Raw genomic sequence first — 19,967 nt, 5'->3', positions numbered from 1 at the left:
AAAAAATCAGAAAAGAAAAATGCATAGTGCTGAAGCATGACAAAGTTAATTATTTACAGCTTATAAAATTTCAGTTTTTGAAGTGAAATGTCTGAAAGATTTTTTGTACCTATAGGTGGACATTCAATCCTGCAGTACTTACAAAGGCTAATGTGGTTAGAAGCGGGGATGCCGTTCAGGGAGCAGAAGGTGGATCTTCACAGTTTAATGTTGGTGATCTGGTTCAAATCTGTTACGACTTGGAGAGAATCAAACTTCTTCAACGAGGTCATGGAGAATGGGCTGAAGCAATGCTCCCTGTATGTAGATATTAATTTTTATAGCTGTGTTTTAAAAGTGCATTTGCACTGGAATTTTACTAACTGTGGAGCAATTTTTGTTCGTTTAAACATGCTTAACTCAGGAATATAAACCCAGAGATGGGGAACTAACCTGAATCTGGCTGACAAGGAAAGAGATTCCTTTTGAGGAGCAGGCTATCACTGTCTGACACTGAATTTGGTATCCTTTAAAATAGTAGTAAATTCTGTCAGGTCCTCAAATGATTTTTTTTTAGTTCCATGCAGTTTCTGCCTTTGTCTTCTACCTTTGTTTAGCTATTTGAAATCAGAACTGAACTTGGTATTTACCAGAACTTCAGTTTGGTATGTTCTGACAGATGTGCGAACGTTAAATTTCAATTGAGTTTTTTAAAGCTATCAACATGTTACAAGAGTTTTTCTGTCATCAGACCTGGAAGAAATGAGAGATTTAAAAATGGTTAAATCTGTAAGTTTTCATTTAAGATCAAAGTCCATTAACCTTAAAAGTTAACTCTGAATCCTTTTCCATGGATGACACCAGACTCTAAGTATTTCTAGTATTTTTATTTCCCTCTGTTTCTGGTTTCCAGCATGTTCCTCTCATATGTTTTAAATTTTCTGGAAGAAATGCAGCCTCAGAATAATGATTTAAATGTAGACCTTAAAGCAGCTTAAACGAATGGTAACTTTAAATTCTTGTCACGTGATTGGAAAGCTTGGATGAGAGAATCAAAAGTATATCAATTTGACCAGGAATCTTTGAAATTTACCTGCTATTGATTATGGGTGAAAATTAAGTATAATTTTGAACGTAGCGAATCATTCCACAACCCCCTAATACCTGACCATACTAACGTATTGTCTAATCTGTGAAATGTTTTTGTTTTTAATGCAGACTTTGGGGAAAGTTGGGCGTGTTCAGCAGATTTACTCTGACAGTGATTTGAAAGTTGAGGTTTGTGGGACTTCATGGACGTACAACCCTGCAGCTGTTACTAAAGTGGCATCAGCTGGATCTGCAGTGTGCAATGCATCTGGTGGTACATATCAGCCTCTGGAAAATGTTTCTGTTTTTGATTTTCTATTGCATACCACCAATTTTATGCTAGATGTTGGTGTTGCTCATGGTACTAAAAGGGCAATATATTTTTGTCCGTAATATTTTGGCAGAATTCTCATGACTTTGAGTATTACACTGAAAATTCCTATTTACTATTACACCACTGATAATATCGCTATATCCCTTATGAAAGTTCTTGTGCCTTTTGCCTACTCAACATTTCACTCTACCTCTCAATGTCGCCAGCCCACTAACAACCTCTTCCTCTGTACTCAGTGAATAAAGTGAGATATAGTCCTCAGGACATGAAATGCAGGCCTTGGGTGGAAAGACAAAGTAGTGGGACAACAAAACAAAAATAACACAGAGGCTTAGACCTGTATGAAGTAGTCCGACTGAGAGAGAGCTAACAGGTGGGATGGCCTGTTGAGAATGATATGAAACTATTATTAGTGATCAAGAGTCAGATGATGTTAAACGACCAACGGCCAAACAGAGGATGAGTGAGAGGAATGTGGTGGAAGCAAAGGTTATGCAAGATACTAATCATGGATATTAAAACAGCTGCATTTAGGTCTGGGTGATATTGGGAAAATGCACAAGTTGAGTTCCCAAATTATTGGTCCCCTGAATAATATTTAGGGTAAGAAGACCACCTGTAATATGAAAGAAGTCATGTCCATAACCAGTGTTCAACTTGTGTTGCAGTTTTGCAGTTTTTTTTAAGAACAAAACCATTGAAGCAGTCACATCCTAGGCATCAGAAACTGAGCTTTCACTAGAAATTGATTTGAGTTCTTTTTTTTTAAGTAAACAAAGTAATTAGTTCCTTTTCAGCCACCCTTTCAGTGATCGTGAACGCTGACCAAGAAGTTATAATTTATCTCTAATAGTTAGTGCTAAGCTCACCTTCTGAAAAGCTTCACACACTGCTTTCTACCTCTTGCTTCCTGATTTCTGGAACTGTAGTATGATGATACTACTTTATGATTTTACTTCCGGTCTTTGGCCATCATAATTTCTTATTAGTGTAGGCGAGTGGTTATCAAGCTTAATGGTGAATCACTTTCTTCAAAAGTTTGGTGAAAATTGAAAGATCTTAATTGCTGTTATTCAAATGAAGATAATCATGCATAAGTCCTATTTGAACAACTGCTTTGAAAGCTTTTTACATCGAGTTAAGTGTCACTTTTTTAGCACAAATTTTTTTAATATAAAAAGTCCCTGACAAATAATATAGTAAAACCATCAAAATGAGTTTGAGTAATTAAGATTGGGAGGAGCATGGGTCTTTAATGGGCCATAAATAGCCAATGCCCTGGCCTAGGCCCTGAGTTAACATTGAGTTCATTCTCTGTCTTAATGGTACAGTTTTTGTCCTGTTTTGAAATTTTGCCTCGCAGCTGTTGAGCAATATAATGGAATAGTGAACAAGCTCTTCTAAAAAATTAACAAAATGCATTTTTCATTTTGTTGGTTTGGAAGGTGTACCTTGTAATTCATTGTGTAAAGTTCACAATATTTTGTTTTACTAGAGCGTTTGTCTCAGTTGTTGAAAAAGTTATTTGAAACACAAGAATCAGGAGACATCAATGAAGAACTGGTTAAAGCTGCAGCCAACGGTGATGTTGCAAAAGTGGAAGAAATAATGGCACGACCCGATGTTGATGTGAGTCTTACGCATTTCATTCCACAGTACCATTGTATTAACCGATTACTTTTGTAGTAATTGGAACAAGGAAGTAAAAATGTCCAAGAATGTCCAAAAAATTGCCATGGGATTTTAAATCTTTGCCTGACACTTTGCAAAATGTAATTGGTTTTGAAAATTCATTCACAAGATCAGGGCATTGTTGCCTAGGTGAACATTTATTGCCCTTCCCAAATGGCAGTTAAGAGTCACCCACATTACTGTGTGCCTGGAGTTATGTGTAGTCCAAACCAATTAAGGATTGCAGTTCCCTTCTCAGAACAACATTACATAGGCTTTTCCTGATAATCGGTAATGTAGACTCCTAATTCCAGATTTTATTGAATTCACATTCCATCATCTGCTGTGTCAGGATTCGAACCCAAGTCCCCAGAACATTACCTGGGTCTCTTAATTAACTGTACAGTGGTAATACCACTGGATCATTGCTTCTCCCTGTGGTCTTTGATCTTCAAGGGTGAATGATGTGCAGACTGGCCTTTAACATGATTATCTGAGCAAGGTAACAGAACACGTTTGACTTCTGTACAGCTAGGAAAAGAAATGGAATATGTTGTGCTTCCAGGACAATGCATTGCGTTTCAATTTATTGTTTTCTGTTATAATGTTAAGAGTGATATGTAATAAAATAACTCTGTTTAAAGGGAGGATGTGGATGTTGAACTACAAAATCTAACATATTGTTAGATTTATTTTGTCTCAGCGTTACCTAAATGTAGTTTGATCTGCTTTCTTCATTCTTATTGCAATTTGAGCAAGTTATTTTATTCGCACTTTAGTAATAAATAATGTTGTCTCTCACTATCGCCAGCTTCACCAAAATATGATTAGGATAGTGAGTTTGTATTTTTATGTTAGGAAATGGGTCTAATTCTACAGTCTTGCTGAATTTTTTGCTAATGAAATTGATAATCTTCTTTGAATTAACAGTACTGCATTTGTTGAAGCAAATTTCCTGAATTTCAAAGAATGAAATGCTTATTTTTCTTGTTACACAATTAATGTACAAAATATGACTAAGTGTCTTGATTGCCTTCGGCTGAGTTGTAGAAGAATGCGACGAGTAGCAATAACATCTGTTTCAAGCTAAGAATTTGTAGTTTTGTTCTGGAATTATGGATTTTCTTTTACTGTTGTACTCAAGGTGAATGATATTGCTGGCAAAAAAAAGTACCTTTTATATTTCAGTGCTGAAGGTCAGTTTCTTGTGTTTCTGTCAGATCTAGTTCAGTACAAGATGTAAAATAATATTGCCCTATCTGCTTTAAAATCACGACTTTTCAGCATGACATGTACTACTAGACCAGTTTTCCATCGGGACCTTTTGGCTTTTGGGTGCTGTTGACAGTGGATCCCTTGTTCATTCTATGTATCGTATGGAATGGAATAAGACTGCAGAAAACAATGTCCAACTTATTCCAAGTTTGCAGTTTTATATTTGAGTTGGATAGAATAGTATTTATGAACTTACGTGATGACAATCAGTTGTTTCTGTTGCAGGTGAATGGTCAATGCGCAGGACACACAGCAATGCAGGCAGCCAGCCAGAATGGACATGTGGATGTTTTGAAGTTACTTCTCAAGCACAGTGTTGACTTAGAAGCTGAGGTGGGCATCTTGAAGTGCTTTCAATTGTTGACATTTATATAAAATGGCTCCCAGCCTCAATTTATCAAACCTGTTTTGACGGTAATTTACACTTATGTTAATATTTTAATTGATAGAAAGCATTGTTTATTTACCACCATTTTTGTGAAATACTTGAAAATGTTATTTGTATATGTCTCTTCGTTAATGTTGGCATTGGAATAACAGCATTGCAGCATGTAAGAAATTGCATTTTTGACTAAATTTAAGAAATAACTCTTGTTACTGATATTGGCAACCCCTCGGTTAGGGCCTCTTGCCTGATTAAGAGCTTTATACAGTATTATGTATGTTATAAGTAAATGTTAATATATGGAATGCAGTATAAAAGTAAATGTAAACTAAATGGCTTTGAGCTCAATACGGATTAGATGATAAAACATGGCCATTGTTGAAACATGGCTGCAATCTGATGACCATGATTTGAATTTGAATGTTCAAGGTTATAGTGGTCTGGATTTTGCGCTCAGCAATGAATGCTCGCTGTTCATTATAATCACAAATTCCCACAGAATATATGTGGACTTTTGAGTGGCACTTTTACAGTCAATGTGTATCTGAAACAATGGAGGGTACGCTGCAGGCGTTCAGGGATCTTGTAAAAGGCAAGGAACACTTGGCCAACCTCCTTAGCTAATTAGATTTAGGAATTCTCAATAAGACTTGTGGAATCTTAAACTAGGGTGAACAAAAGTCAGCAGAAAACAGAATGGGGTGAAAGCTGGGATGAAGAGAATGAGAAAAAGTAAGTCAAGACGTTCATTGTTAAAGAGAAAAACCTTTAATAACTAAAATCTGAAGTATTGGAGTTCGACAGCAATTTTGTATTTATTTTAACATCAAGTCTCTCAGCAAGATACTGATGCAGCAAAGCTTGTGGGGGTTGAAAGTATATCAGAGTTAACTTCTTGATTTCTTTCTACCCTAGGAATAGTAAATGCCGTAGCTCTTTATTCTTATTCCAAAATCCAAGCCATGGTCTTTTGAAAGAGGAGATAAAAAGTAAGAGAGGGAACAGTAGCCTTTATTGCTTTAAAGTAATATAATAGTGAAGGATATAGGTTAGGGAAGATGCTCAGTGGAAACTCTTTAGAATTGAGCAGTGAGGGGATTTAAAATACGAATGGTGGTTTACTGCATGTCTTTTAGTAACTGAAATGAAATGGCAGCATGTATTAATTCAGCAGTGTAGCAAGAACTGACTTTTTTTCCAATGAAATACTTGAACAATATGTTTTTGAACCAACAAGGTGGTAGGCCAAGCTATGTTTGGTAAAAAGATGAGAGTGCTGATTGTTTGGCAGTTGATGCTGTCCACCATTTATTGCCTGTTCCTAATAGTTCCTGAGAAGGTGGTGTGAGCTGCTGTCTTGAATGACTGCAGTCTTCCTGCAGTCCCACAATGCCATTAGAGAGGGAATTCTATGATCTTGACGTGACAGTGAAGGAATGGCGATACGTTTCCAGATTAGGGTGGTGAGTGACTTGATGGGGACTTGCACACGATGGTGTTCCCATATCTGCTGCTCCTGCCTTTGTAGATGGGAGTGGTAGTGGGTTGAGAAGATGCTGTTCGAGCATCGTTGGTGAATTTCTGCAGTGCATCTTGTGGATAGTATCAGCAGTGTGTACTCGTATCGGTGGTGGAGGGAGTGGATGTTGTGCCAGTCACGTGGGCTGCTTTGTCCTGGATGGCATCAAGCTTCTTGAGTGTTGTTGCAGCTGCAGTCGTCCAGGCAAGTAGGGAGTCTTCTGTCACATTTCTCACTTGTGCTTAATAGACGATGAATAAGCTCTGGCGAGTTAGGAGATGAGTGACTTGCCACTGTATTCCTCGCCTCTGACCTGTGGTAGCCACTGTTTATGGGGTGGGTTTCTGTGTTCGTATGATTATTCCCTTACTGTCTCATTCTAGCTATCATTAACCAAGTAACTGCCTTGCAATGCTGCCATATTTTTCTGCTTTGTAAGCCTACATTTGCCATCTCGCAACTTGCCTGTTAGTTTACAATGTACAGTTTCACTTTATATTTCCCACTGTTGCTGCCATTAATGGTCTTCTCCAATTTGTGTTGGTTAAGTTATTTTCTTCTGTAGGTTGCATTTTTCCTAATCGGTTAACTGTTTTTCTATTTTCTTCATTTTCCTTTCTATGTTTTAACATTAAAGCTAATCTATCACTCTGCCCTAAAGGTTCTTCTAATTTGTGTTGAAAACTGATTTTGTTTCTGTTTGTTACACAAAACCAATTCAGATATTGCATCTCTTGATGCATATTGATTCAGAAAACATTCATGAATGCTTTCACTATATCACTGTCATTTAGTCTCCCTGCTAAATTTGCTGCCCTAGTTTATCATAAACAGTTGGTAATGGGTTTTAATTAACCAGTTATTTCTACATGCTTTGCTGAATTATCTTCAGTTCTTTCTGATTTCAAAAAATTGATGGCCTTTTAAAGGATATTTAATATCGTTGCATTCTGTTTTGCAATCTTTGCCTCAGTTGTTAAGTTGTAACATGATGCTTAGGAAATCATGAGATTAGGCAGAATCAACATGGTTTTACCAATGGTAAATTGTGCTTGCAAGATTTATTAGCAGTGCAGATAAAGGGATAAATTGATGTGTCACAAGCATTGTTAAAGTGCCATTAGGCAAGCACTGTGGGGTTGGTGACATATATAAGCACGTATAGAGGGCAGTTGACAGAAAATAGTAGAATTAAACATGTAATTTTCGGGTTGGCACTCCGTTACAAATGGAATGTTGCGGGGATTAGTACCAAAGCCTCAACTGCTATATTTATGACTCGGGTGAAAGGACTGAGTGTAATGAATTCAAGTTTGTTGATTGTGTAAAACTGAACGTGAATTCAAGCTACAAAGGGACACAGGGTCTGAAAAAGAATATCAATGGGTTAAGTGAGAAGCAAGAACACAGCTAGTGAGTAAAATATTAAAAATATGAAGTTCATTGGTTGGCTTGAGAAAACGAACAGTTTATTTTTAACTTGTGCAAATCTATTAACTGTTGATGCTGAGATGGATTTGGATGGTCTTGTACAAGAAACATAAAGCTAAAATCCTGCTACAGTGAGCTTACAGAAAGGCGGGTGATATTTATTGCAAGGAGTTTGGAGTACAAGAGCAAAGACATCTTGCTGCAATTATACTGGCCTTTCGTGAGACCAGACTTGCAGAACCATGTATGCATTTGGTCTCGGTACCTCAGGAAGGATATACTTGTCTAAGAGTAAGTATGTCATACACTCACAGCTTTCTTTTATTTGTTCCTGGGATGAGAATGTTGTCCTATGAGGAGACATTGAGGGAAAATAACCTTTATAGTCTTAGAGGAATTTTAAAAGAATGAACATTGATCTTGTTGATCTATACAAAATCATGATTATGGCGATAGATTGGGAAAGTGGGAGGCCTGATGCAATCTGAGTTCCTTGTACACCAGTCACTGAAAGTCAGTATGCCTAGGTAGTGGGCGATAAAGAAAGCAAATGGTTTGTTAGCCTTCATAGTGAGAGGATTTGTGTGCAAGATCATGGAGGTCTTGCTGCAGTTGTACATGGCTTTGGTGAGACTACACTTGGAGTTTTGCATCCAACTTTGGCCTCTGTACTTGACAATGTATGTTTTCGCTATGGAGGGAGTGCAACAAAAGTTTCTGGGAAGGAAGGACTGATGTACAAAGGGAGACTGCATTGGTTAGGCTGATATTCCGTGGAGTTTAGAAGAATGAAGGGGGAATCTCATAGAAACCTGTAAAATTCTGATTGGTCAAGACAGGGTAAACACAGGCTGGATGTCGCAATGACTGGGAGTTCACAACCAGGGTTCACAATCGAAGTGGTGTAGGCCATTTAGGACTATGGTGAGCGAAAATATTTTGCCCAGAGAGTTGTGAGCCTGTGGAATTCTCTGCCGTAGTTAGCAGTTAAGGAAGAAGGAGTTATAGTTCTTAGGGCTAAGGGGATCAAAGGGTATGGGGATTAAGTGGGACCAGGGTACTGAGTTGGATGGTCAGCCATGATCATGTTGAAAGGCAGACCAAGCTTGAAGGGCTAAATATCCTGATCCTGTCCCTAATTTTTTTTCTGTTTCTCTGAGAGGGCTTCATAAGCTAGATCTGAAAGGCAGTGCAGGCTGGAGAACCTACAGCTTGGTGATATGGTGACGGCCATTTCAGACTAAGAACAGAAATTTCTTCTGATATTTGTGTAAATGTGATGTTTTCTGCTCTGGATTTGCCGAGGTTTGAAGGATATGGAGATTGGTTGGGCAAGTGGAGTCTAGTGTAAGGATTAATCATGATTTTAGTGAATGGCAGAGCAATCTCAAGGGCCATATGGTAATTTTTTGCTGCAGTTTCTTTCTGTACTTGGACTATCTCTTTTGCTTTCAAAATAATATGATCTAATGCCGTGATTATATTGATCTAACTGGCATATGTAGAAGAAATTAGGATACAAGAGGATGAGTAGTTTTTGCAGTTTGGTGGAATTCCAACTTTTGGAAAATAGAATTCAGTCCTTTGGTGAAATAAAACAATCTCTGCCTGGTCCCAGGGAAGCTGTCACTCAGTTTATGTCTATTGAATCTGGTGCCGTTGTGACATACTGTCATTGACTGGAAGCAGCAGAGACCATGCCCTCAGCAGCCACTGCTGTCATGTGCAGAATGAATTGATCCATTTGATACTGCTGGACCTGATGCTCTTGATCTAGGGTTGAACTTTGGAGGAGGGTTCCTTCACTTAGAACACGGAACAGTACAGCAGAGGAACAAGCTCTTCGGCTTTTCGTGTCTATGCCTACTGTGATACCCAGCTACCTGTATTTGACCTTTATCCCTCTATTTTCTGCCTGTCCATGTGTCTGACTAAATGCCTCTTAAACGTAGATATCATACCTGCTTCACCCATCTCCCCTGGCAGCTGGCTCCAGACACCTACCATCCTCTCTCTTCATCTCACATCTCCTTTAAATTTTCCTCCTCTCATCTATGCTCCCTGGTATTTGACATTTCCACACTAGGAAAAAGACTCTGACTATCCAACCTTACCATGCCTTTCAAAATTTTATACACTTCTATAAGGTCACCCCTCAGCCTCTAACACTCTAGTGAAAACATTCCAAATTCATTCAACCTCTCCTGTAGCTAAATACACTTGAATTCAGGCAGCATCCTTGTCAACGTCTTTTGCGCCATCTCCAAGGCCTCCACCTGGGAATGCTTTTAAAAGTGTGATAATGTTCCTGTTAGAGTGAAGGATAAGACTGGTGAAAATAGGAAACTGGATGAGTAGAGCTAATTGAGGTTTTGGCCAAGAATAAGAAAGAGTCATTGATTATAGGTAAACAGGATCAAATGAATCTCTTGAAGAGTATAAAGGTGTAGGGGCATTCTCAGTCGGGAATTCAGGCGGGCAAAAAGCGGGGTCTGAATTAGCCTTTGCTGATAAAATTAAGGATAATGCAAGGAGATTCAAGAAGTACATCAGTAAGAGCAAAAGAGCAACTGGAGAGAGAACGGGGCTCCTTAAAGATCAATGAGGTCATCTATGTGTTGACCTCAGGAGATGGGAGAGACACTAAATGGATATTTTGTGTCAATTTTTACTGTGGAGATAGAAATGGAGGCTAGAGAACTCAGGGAAACAAATATTGATGTTTTGAAAATAGTTCACATTACAGAAGAGGAAATGCTGGATAGCATTAAAAGCATAAAGGTGGATAAATCTCCAGGACCTGATCAAGGGCATTTGTGGAAAGTTAGGGAAGAAATTGCCCGTCGCAGAGATATTTGTATCACCGTGGGTGAGGTGCCAGAGGATTTGATGGTGGCGAATGCTGTGCCTTCATATAAGTAAGGCTGTAAGGAGAAGCCTGGGAAATGTAGGTAAACAGGTTAATGAAGAAGGCATTTGGTATGCTTGCCTTTATTGGTCAGTGCATTGAGTTTAGGAGTTGGGAGGTCATGTTATGGCTGTACAGTACATTGCTTAGGCCACTTTTGGCATACTGCATGCAATTCTGGTCTCCCTGCTATAGGAAAGATGATGTGAAACTTGAAAGGGTTCTGAAAAGACTTACAAGGTGTTGCAGGGTTGGAGGATTTGAGTTATAGGGTGAGGCTGAATAGGCTGGGGCTATTTTTCCCTAGAGTGTCAGAGGCTGTGGGGTGACCTTTATAGAAGTTTATAAAATCATGAGGGGTACAGGGTGAGTAGCCAAGGTTGTTTTTTTCCTTAGGGTAGCAGAATTCAAAATTAGAGGGCATAGGTTTAAGGTGAGAAGGGAAAGATTAAAAGGCACCTGGGGCAATATTTTCATGCAGAGGGTGGTGCATTTATGGAATGAGCTACCAGAGCAACTGTTGAAGGCTGGTACACTTAGAATATTTCAAAGGCATCTGAATGGGGGTATATGAATAGGAAGGATTTTGCGGGATGTGCGTGAAATGTTGACAAATGGGACTATATTAATTTATGATATCTGGTCAGTATTGACAAGTTGGACTGAAGAATCTGTATCCATGCTGTATAGCTCTCTGACTCTATAGACCTGTGAGTCTGACATCGGTGGTAGATAAGTTGGAGATGATTCTGAAAGATAGGATTTATGTTCATTTGGAGAGGCAAGGAATGATTAGGGCTTTGTGCATAGAAAATAGAGTCTCATAAAGTTGACTTTTTATTGAAAAAATGACCAAAAAGGTGCTTTGGGCAGAGCGATAAATATTTTTTACTTGGATTCTGACAAGGTTCCGCATAGTAGACTAATTAGTAAAATTAGATCACATGGGATTCAGGGAGAGCTTGCCAAATATATATAGAATTGGCTTGATGGTTGGAGGCAGAGAATGGTGGTGGAGGGGTTAGGGTTAGGGTTTTTGGACTGGAAGGCAGTGACCAGCGGTGTTCCACACGGATTGGTGCTGGGTCCACTTTTGTTTGCCATTTATACAAAGAACATGGATGAGAATTTAAGAGCCATGGTTAGTAAGTTTGCACTTGACACCAAAATGCTGATATAGTGGGCAGTGGAGAAGGTTATTTAAGACTTCAAAAGGATCTTGATCAACTGGGTCAATTGGCTGAGGAGTGGCAGATGGAGTTTAATTTGGATAAATGCGAGGTGTTGCATTTTGATAAAACTAATAAGAGTAGGACTGATACAGTTAATTGTAGTGTCATGGAACAGAGAGACCTTGGGCTTCAGGTACATAATTCTTTGAAATTTGAGTCACAAATCGACAGGATGGTTAAGATGGCATTTAGTACACTTGCCTTCATTGCTCAGATTTTTGAGTGTAGAAGTTGGGATGTCTTGTTGAGGTTGTACAGAATCTGAAGCCTCCACTGTTTGTAGTTCTGGTCACGCTGTAATAGGAAAGAATTATTATATTGAAGAATGCTGCTAGGAATGGAAGGTTTGAGTTATAAAGATAGCCTGGGACGACTATTGCTGGAGTATGGAAAGTTGAGGGATGATCTTATGAGGGTATAGAAGATGATGAAGGGCATTGATAAGGTGAATAGCAATGGTTTATTTTTAACCCCATGGGTGGGGAGTTCAAGAATAGGGAGCATATTTTTAAAGTGAGAGGAGAAAGATTTTAAAGACCTGACTGACAACTTTTTTACACAGAAATGTTCGTATGTGGAATGAACTGCCAGAGGAAGTGGTGGATGTAGATACAGTTTTAGCATTTAAAAGACATTTAGATAAGTGCATGAATAGGAAAACTTTGGAGGAATATGGGCCAAATGTAGATAAGAGGGACTAGTTTTATTTGGGAACACAGTAGCTATGGACAGGTTGGATCGAAGGCTCTATTTCCATGTTGTTGTAACTCTGACATCCTCCCTATAGTGTGGTAACCAGAACTGCACACAGTATTTCAAATGTGGCCTCAATAAAGCCTTGTGCAACTGCAGCATATCTTGCAAACTTTTGTCCTCCGGCCTGAATACAAGCAAGCATTCCATCTGACTACTGCACTACGTTATGCCACTTTGAGGAGCTATGAACTAGCGTCCCAAGATCCCTCTGTGTATCAGTGCTCTCAAGTGTCCTGTCATCTACTGTATACTTTCCTCTTGCATTTGATCTCCCAAAATGCATTACCTCACACTTGCCTGGATTAAACTCCATTTGCCATTTTTCCATTCAATTTTCCACCTGATGTATATCAAACTGTATCTTTTGACAATTTTCCTTATCATCCAATTATTGTGCGATTTGTAAAGTTACTAATCAGACCACTTACATCAGACCAATCATTTATATGGCTACAAACAACGAAAGTACCAGTGCTGATACTTGTGCAATATCACTGGTGATAGACTTCCACTCAGAAAACTGACCTATCCACAACCACGTAACTCTGGCAACCAAAATTTCAGTCAAATTTGTGAGACAAACTAAGCCACACTGATGATTCCTAATAAATCTGTTCTTTTCCAAATGCACGTTAGTCCGGTTCCTAAGAATCTTCTACCGTAATTTCCACAGCACTGTTGTAAGGCACACCAGCCCAACATTTTTTTGGATTATCCCTGTTGCCATCCTTAAACAAAACAATGGCATTAGCTTTTCTCCAGGTTTCTGGGACCACCGTGTGTGGCTGAAAAGGATACGGATAGCTCTGTGAAGGCCCCAGCAATCTTCTTCCTTTGCTCCTTAGTATCCTGGGACAGATCCCATCACACCTTGAGGACTTAGTTACCTTGATGTTTTGGGAGACACCTAACACTACTTACTCCTCTAATATTGAACGTCGTAAAATATCAACATACCCTTCCCCAACCTGACTGTCCATGATGTTCTCCTTGGTGAATGCTGATGCCAAGTACTCATTCCCTCTAGCTCCACCCATAAATTCTGTTTTTACTCCTTGAGTGGATTTACACTTGCCCTAGCTCCCCTTTTGCTCCTAATATATGTATAAAATGCCTTGGGATTCTCCTTAATCCTACTTGCCAAGAATATTCTGTGGCCCCCTTTTGCCCTCCTGATTCCTTGTTTTAAGTTGTTTTCTGCTCCCTTGATATTCCTCAAGGGTTCAGTCTGATTTCTCCTAAACGTTATGCATGCTTCCTTTTCCTTGACTAAGTTTTTCAGCATCTCTTATTCAGGATTCCCAAATCTTGCTATCCTTATCCTTCATCCTCACAGGGACATCCTGGTCCTAAACTGGCCTTTTAAAAAAAATTCCCACATATCAGATTTACTTACAAAAAGCCTTCTCCCAATTGAGCACTTTTACCTGAGGCATAGTCCTATCCTTATTCATAACTATCTTAAAACTTGCATGGTTGTAATCCTGTTTCCCAATATGCTCCCTCACTGAAACTTTGATAACCCTGGCTAGCCTCATTTCTTAATACAAGATCAGGTTCTGTCCCTTCCCTGGTTGGACAATCAACATAATGCTTCAAGAAGACCTGATGCAGTGAACAAATTCTCTTCCATCCAAGTCCCTCTGACCAGGGAGTCCCAGTCAATATTGGGAAAGGTAAAATCAGCCATCACAACCCTCTTGTTTTTATGTCTTTCTATGATCTGCTTTATGGGGAGCAAATGGCCTAGTGATATTATCACTGGACTGTTAATCTAGAGACCCAGATAGTGTTCTGGTGACCTGGTTCGAATCCCACCATGGCAGATAGTGAAATTTGAATTAGTAAACATCTGGAATTAACAGTATAATGATGACCGTGAACCCATTGTTGATTGTCAGGAAAAATCCATCTGGTTCACCCATTCCTTCAGGGAAGGAAACTGCCATCCTTACCTGGTCTGGCCTACATGTGACTCCACACCCACAGCAATATGGTTGACTGTTAACTGCCCTCTGGGCAATTAGAGATGGACAGTAAATGCAGTCTAGCTAGCAACACCCTCATCCAGTGAATGAACAAAGAAAAAAAAATTATTGTTCGTCAGTTCCTCTTAGACGTATAGTTGTTGGTGCAACAAAAAGCATTTTTAGAATTTGCAGGTAATCAATGATTTGTATTATATCTACAAATGTTAAAGAAGATACTTTGTTGAATCAAAGAAAGGGCATGTAAGGAGCATTAAGAATGATATGGTTTAAAAATACTGAACAAGTAGTGATTTGGATTTCTATGCAGTTCAGCAGTGACCCTACATTGTCTGCAGCTGAGTAAGAGCCAAAGGATTAGTGGTCGAACATGTTATTAGCTACTGATTGATTGTATATGTAGTTACGCTCAAGTTGTTTTGACATATTTGCATCCTGCATAGGATCAGTATCACTTACCAGTGGATTATTAACCATTAGCTGTCACTGTTATCCTTCTGAACTGGAAATCTGTTGATTGAAAAGTAAAATTGTATCATGTTCCAAAGTATTTCTGAGACCATCTCTTCTATAGGGCAAAATTTGAATTGAATTGAATCATTTATTGTCATGTGTATTCATTTTAAAAAAAACAGTAAAATGTGTGTACCAGCATCATGCATAGAAGTGTGTACTGATGCCATTCATGTTAACTTAAATAAAATAAAAAGCAAAGAAAGATAACTCAGATGGAGAGTCCAGCATTTCCTTCTCTTCTGCTACAGTCTTGGTCTGGGCCATGCCAGCCCATATCATGCTGCTGCCAGGGAGGCTTGCTCTGGGCTACACCAGCGCATGTTGTGCTGCCGCCAGAGAGTCCCTGCGCTGGGCTACACCAGCCCACGCCGTGCTGCTGTCAGAGCCCCACTCTGGGTTACACCAGCCCATGCTGTGCCGTCGTTGCTACCTGGAGCCCACAAAGCTGCTTTTGTGCCAAAGAACTCCCTTTATCAGGTAAGTTTGAGTGAAAACTAAATAAAACTGAGAAAAGAGGGAGGAGAAAAAGGAAAAAGAAAAGGTGTACAAGAGAGCAAGCACAGGCACAGAATCCCAGATGCTGCCTGCTCCTCTGTCGTCTTTGGAGGAAAAGAATTACATCATAATTTTACGTCTAAAATTTGGGTACTTTTTCATTTTTGTTCAATCTCAACTGAAGTTTTACATCCATTTCTAAACTCTACTTTAGTGAAGGCATCGGATACAATATAGAAAAGATTCATGAGAATGACTCCAGTGATGAGGAACTGCAGTTTTGAAAATTATTAATGAAGTTGGGACTGTTTTGCTTGTAGACAAGAAGGCTGGAAAGAGATTTTGGCAGAAGGATTAAGAACCGTGAGGGGTCTAGACAGAGTGAATAGGTAGAAGCATTCTATTAGTGAAAGGAACAAGAGTGAGAGAAGATAGGTTTAAAATAATTGATGAAAAATGAAATGAGAATCTCTTCCTTCATACAGAATGTGATTCATATCTTGAGTGCGTTGCCAGAGTGTGTGGAGGGGGCAGGTTCAATTGTGGCATTCACAAGTGAATTCAGTTTATTATTTGTAAAGGAACAATATGTAGAAGAGGAGGGAAGAAGGTTGGGGAATGCCACCAAGAGGATTGCTCAATTAAAGTTTTGGTGCAGTGGTCTGATCTGCATTGCAACAAATCTGGGAGACTGGGACCTGGGAAAGAGTGGTGCAAGGGAAGTACAAGCTACCAGAGATTTTAGAAGATATGCATGTTGATCTTGCTTTGAGAATTTCTTGGAAAATGACATTTATTTTCTAAAAGGAACTTGTACCATTACTGTCCAGTCATTTGCTGTTATGATGAATCCTAGGACACATTTTGTTGTATGCCCCGTGCTGCTGCTGTTTTGTGTTTGCAGTTGTTCCCATGTTGATATCGGCAGGTGGACTTAGATGAAGTTGGAATGATGCGCTGTCATATAGCCTGTATTTTGTATTCATTGCCGTTTAGCTAATTTCTATGTACAACAGGTATGGTATTGTCTGAAAAGGAGATTTCACTGCTGTGGATACTAATCACCAAAGAGAAAAGTGTGCAAAGGCTGGCCATGTGGTTTGGACCCAGACATCTGCTTTACTCACATATCCTCAACTTAAGTGATGTCTCACCTGTAAAATATTTCCCATTATCCATTATCATTGTCACTATTTAACTACTCCAGCTGCCCAACTTTGCGGCATGGTGGAGCAATCCAGTAGCTTTGAGGGTGAAGGTAAAGCATGCGTTGGATGAGTGAATGAGAACTTGACTGTGTGGAAAGATGGCATGAGCAGACTGTAATGGTGTGTGTGTGTTCATTGAAACATTGTCATGGGTAGAACGTGTGGAGCATTTAGCTGAAACCTACCTGATTATATAAAACTGATGTATTATCTTCTGTTGAACTTTAATGTGCAAAGTTCAAACGTATTAAATATTTGAAAAACTGTTTTGTATTTGCTGGCATCTGTGCTCACGTTAATTTTCAACGGTTGTTTCTGTTCAGTCATCCTATGTGGTCGTCACTGGCAAGGCCAGCCTCTCTCATCTGTTCTTAATTGGCGTTAATAAAGTGGTGGTGAATTTAAAATTATGTCACGTTGGGAAATAATTTGCAAAGCGATAACGTATATAATCCTGAAGAAACATGTTTTGTTGTTAGTACATTGATTTCGCTGGTACAGAAAATTTACAAAGCACGAATATGTCTATCTGTGCCAAAATAAGTAACAATAAAAATCAGCTTCTACAGGCAACACCTGTATATTTCTGAACAAAAACAGAAGTAGCTGGAAAAGCTCAGCAGGTCTGAGCATCTGTGAAGAAAAGAATCAGAGTCAACATTTTGAGCCCGGTGAGCTTTCCTCAGAAGTGATGGTACCTCGGAAAGCATTGGGTTATATGTAGAAAATAGGGAGGAGAATGAGGATGGGTTAGGGGGTAAAGGATAGGATAAAGCCTGAAGAGAGAGAAGAGCTGTTGAATAGACAAAGGACTTGATAATGATCTGGCTAGGGGAGTGAGGGACTGTTAGTGACTAACAACAGGTAGTGTGTAGTTGCAGGCAATGTGATAACAAGGCCTGGCGTGTGTGGCAGGAGGCTAGTACATGGGAGAGTTTAGGCCCTAAAATTATTGAACTCTTGAGTCTGGAGCCTGTAGTGTCCCCAAGTGGAAAATAAGCTGTTGCACTACCAACTTGTGTTGAGCTTTGCTGGAACACTGCAGCAAGCCAGAGACAGAGGTGTTGGCCGGGGAACAGGGTGGTGTATTAACTTGGCAGGCACCAGGCAGCATGGGGTTGTTTTTGTGAGCAGAACGTAGATATTCTGCGAAGCATTCACCCAGTCTACGCTTCGTTTCCCCAATGCATGGAGTCCCCATTGTGAGCAGCGAATGCAGTAGGCTGGATTCTGGGAAGTGCAGGTGAAGTGTTGCTTCACCCGGAAGGTGTTTGCGCCCTTTGGATACTGGTGAAGGAGGAAGTGAATGGGCAGGTTTTGCACCTTAGCTGGTTACAGGGGAAGGTGCCATGGGGCTGTGAGGGGGTGATGGGGGTGAAAGAAGAGTGGACCAGGGTGTCCCAGAGGGAACGGTCCTTGCGAAGAGCGGGGAGGGAAATATGTGTCTGGTGGTAGCATCTCACTGGAGGTGGCGGAAATGGCATCTGATGATCTTCTTGACGTAGATGCTGCTGGGATTGTAGGTAAAAACAAGGGGAAACCTATCACTGTTGCTGGAGGGAAGAGAAAGAGTGAGGGCGGAAGTGCAGGAGATGGGTCAGAACTGGTTGAAAGTCCTGTCGACAGTGGTGCTGGAGAATCCTTGGCTGAGGACTTTTCGGAGGCACCCTTGTCGAAGTTTGCTTCATCTTTACCGATGTGAGACAGAGATGGAGGAACTGAGAAAATGAGATGGAGTCATTACAGGAGTCAGGTTGTGAAGATGTGCAGTCCAGGTAGGTGTGGGACTCGGTGGGTTTATAGTGGATATTAGTGGCGAGTCTATCCTCAGAAACGTAAACAGTGATTTTGAGGAAGGGAAGGGAGGATTGCATGTCCACGGTAAAAAGGAGGCAGTTGGAGCCTGCAAGCTGGAAGTTTTGAAACTGGCGTAAAACGTCCGATGAATCACTGATGTATATGGGCAGGGTTTGGGCCAGGGGAGAGAAGACTGGAGCTAAGGGAGGAAGAGATGAGTGGTGTGGGGCAGGAACAGGCTCAAACAATGGGCATGCCCAGACAGTCCTGTATGTGGATTTTAGGAACGAGGTAGAAACAAATTGTGCGAGGCTGGGGGACTATCGGCTTGGAAGAGTTGTGCGGGGGCTGTAGTGGAGGTCACTAGATGAAATGAGATCAGTTACCGTGGTAAATTCAATTGTCTGATGCCTCATGCTCCAGAGCAAGATAGGAGAAGGTATCTGAGAGCTGGCACTCAGCCTCTGCAAAGTAGAGGTCAGTACACCAGACTGCAACAGGGTATTTGTGATTTATAACTGCTTTGTAAAAAAAAAAAGCACTCGTGAATTTCATCATTTGCAGGGGTCCTCCAGAATGGAACCCTCACGGATGCGCATGAATGACTGCATGTTCATCACTCTGTATATAAGATCTCTTTGGTAACTGGATGTATTGGTCCTCAATCTTGAAAGTAGTAGAAGATCAATGAATGGCAACTATATTTCTACTTGCATGAAGTCCAATAATTCCACCTATTTGAAAAGGCATAGATGAATTTGCATTCCACAATGTCATGACAAGTTCTTTAATTACTTGATTGCTTTGCCAAAAAAGGCTTTCTGATTTTTTTTTCTTTTGTCTACGAATTTTCAAATGTTTTTATGTTCAGTCTCCTGACACCTGGGAATCAGCTTGAGTGTTTCACATAATTTGTATGCACAGTAAGAACATAAACAGCAGTAGGACTTGTATTTGTTTTGGGAAATTTTGTGTCAATTTTCTTTTTGATTATATTAGAAATGTCAAGCTAGCTGCTATTTCAGACTTTGAAATGTCACAGATGATGTTAAAGCAAGTTGACCACTTGCTTTATGAATGACCACTGATTGAAACAGGTGAAATCTAGAAGCCAGAATATATTTTGCCCTCTAGAGCATGGCTCCTTTGCCATTCTTATGATGGTGTGCCTTTCTTTAAAGGATAAAGATGGAGACCGAGCAGTTCATCATGCTTCGTTTGGGGATGAAGGTGCTGTTATTGATGTTTTACATCGAGGAGGAGCTGATCTAAATGCTCGGAATAAGCGAAGGCAGACTCCATTGCACATTGCTGTAAATAAAGGTCATTTGCAAGTAGTTAAGACTTTGCTCGACCTTGGATGCCATCCCAGTCTCCAGGTAAG

The 19,967-nt window shown here is 39.9% G+C and overlaps 1 protein-coding gene across 2 annotated transcripts in view; it reads left to right on the top strand.

Moving 5' to 3' along the window:
• Nucleotides 1-19,967, top strand: part of mib1 (MIB E3 ubiquitin protein ligase 1) — a 134,948-nt gene that overhangs the window by 35,505 nt on the left and 79,476 nt on the right. For both annotated transcript variants that reach the window (XM_048528907.2, XM_048528906.2), the window contains exons 7-11: nt 116-299; nt 1,198-1,342; nt 2,898-3,031; nt 4,574-4,681; nt 19,765-19,962. In XM_048528907.2, coding sequence (XP_048384864.1) covers nt 116-299; nt 1,198-1,342; nt 2,898-3,031; nt 4,574-4,681; nt 19,765-19,962 — 769 coding nt within the window. The remainder of the gene's footprint in view (nt 1-115; nt 300-1,197; nt 1,343-2,897; nt 3,032-4,573; nt 4,682-19,764; nt 19,963-19,967) is intronic.

Source organism: Stegostoma tigrinum, chromosome 5 (genome assembly GCF_030684315.1).
Source record: "Stegostoma tigrinum isolate sSteTig4 chromosome 5, sSteTig4.hap1, whole genome shotgun sequence".
NCBI classification, from domain to species: domain Eukaryota; kingdom Metazoa; phylum Chordata; class Chondrichthyes; order Orectolobiformes; family Stegostomatidae; genus Stegostoma; species Stegostoma tigrinum.
This window is presented reverse-complemented; position numbering and strand designations above follow the sequence as displayed.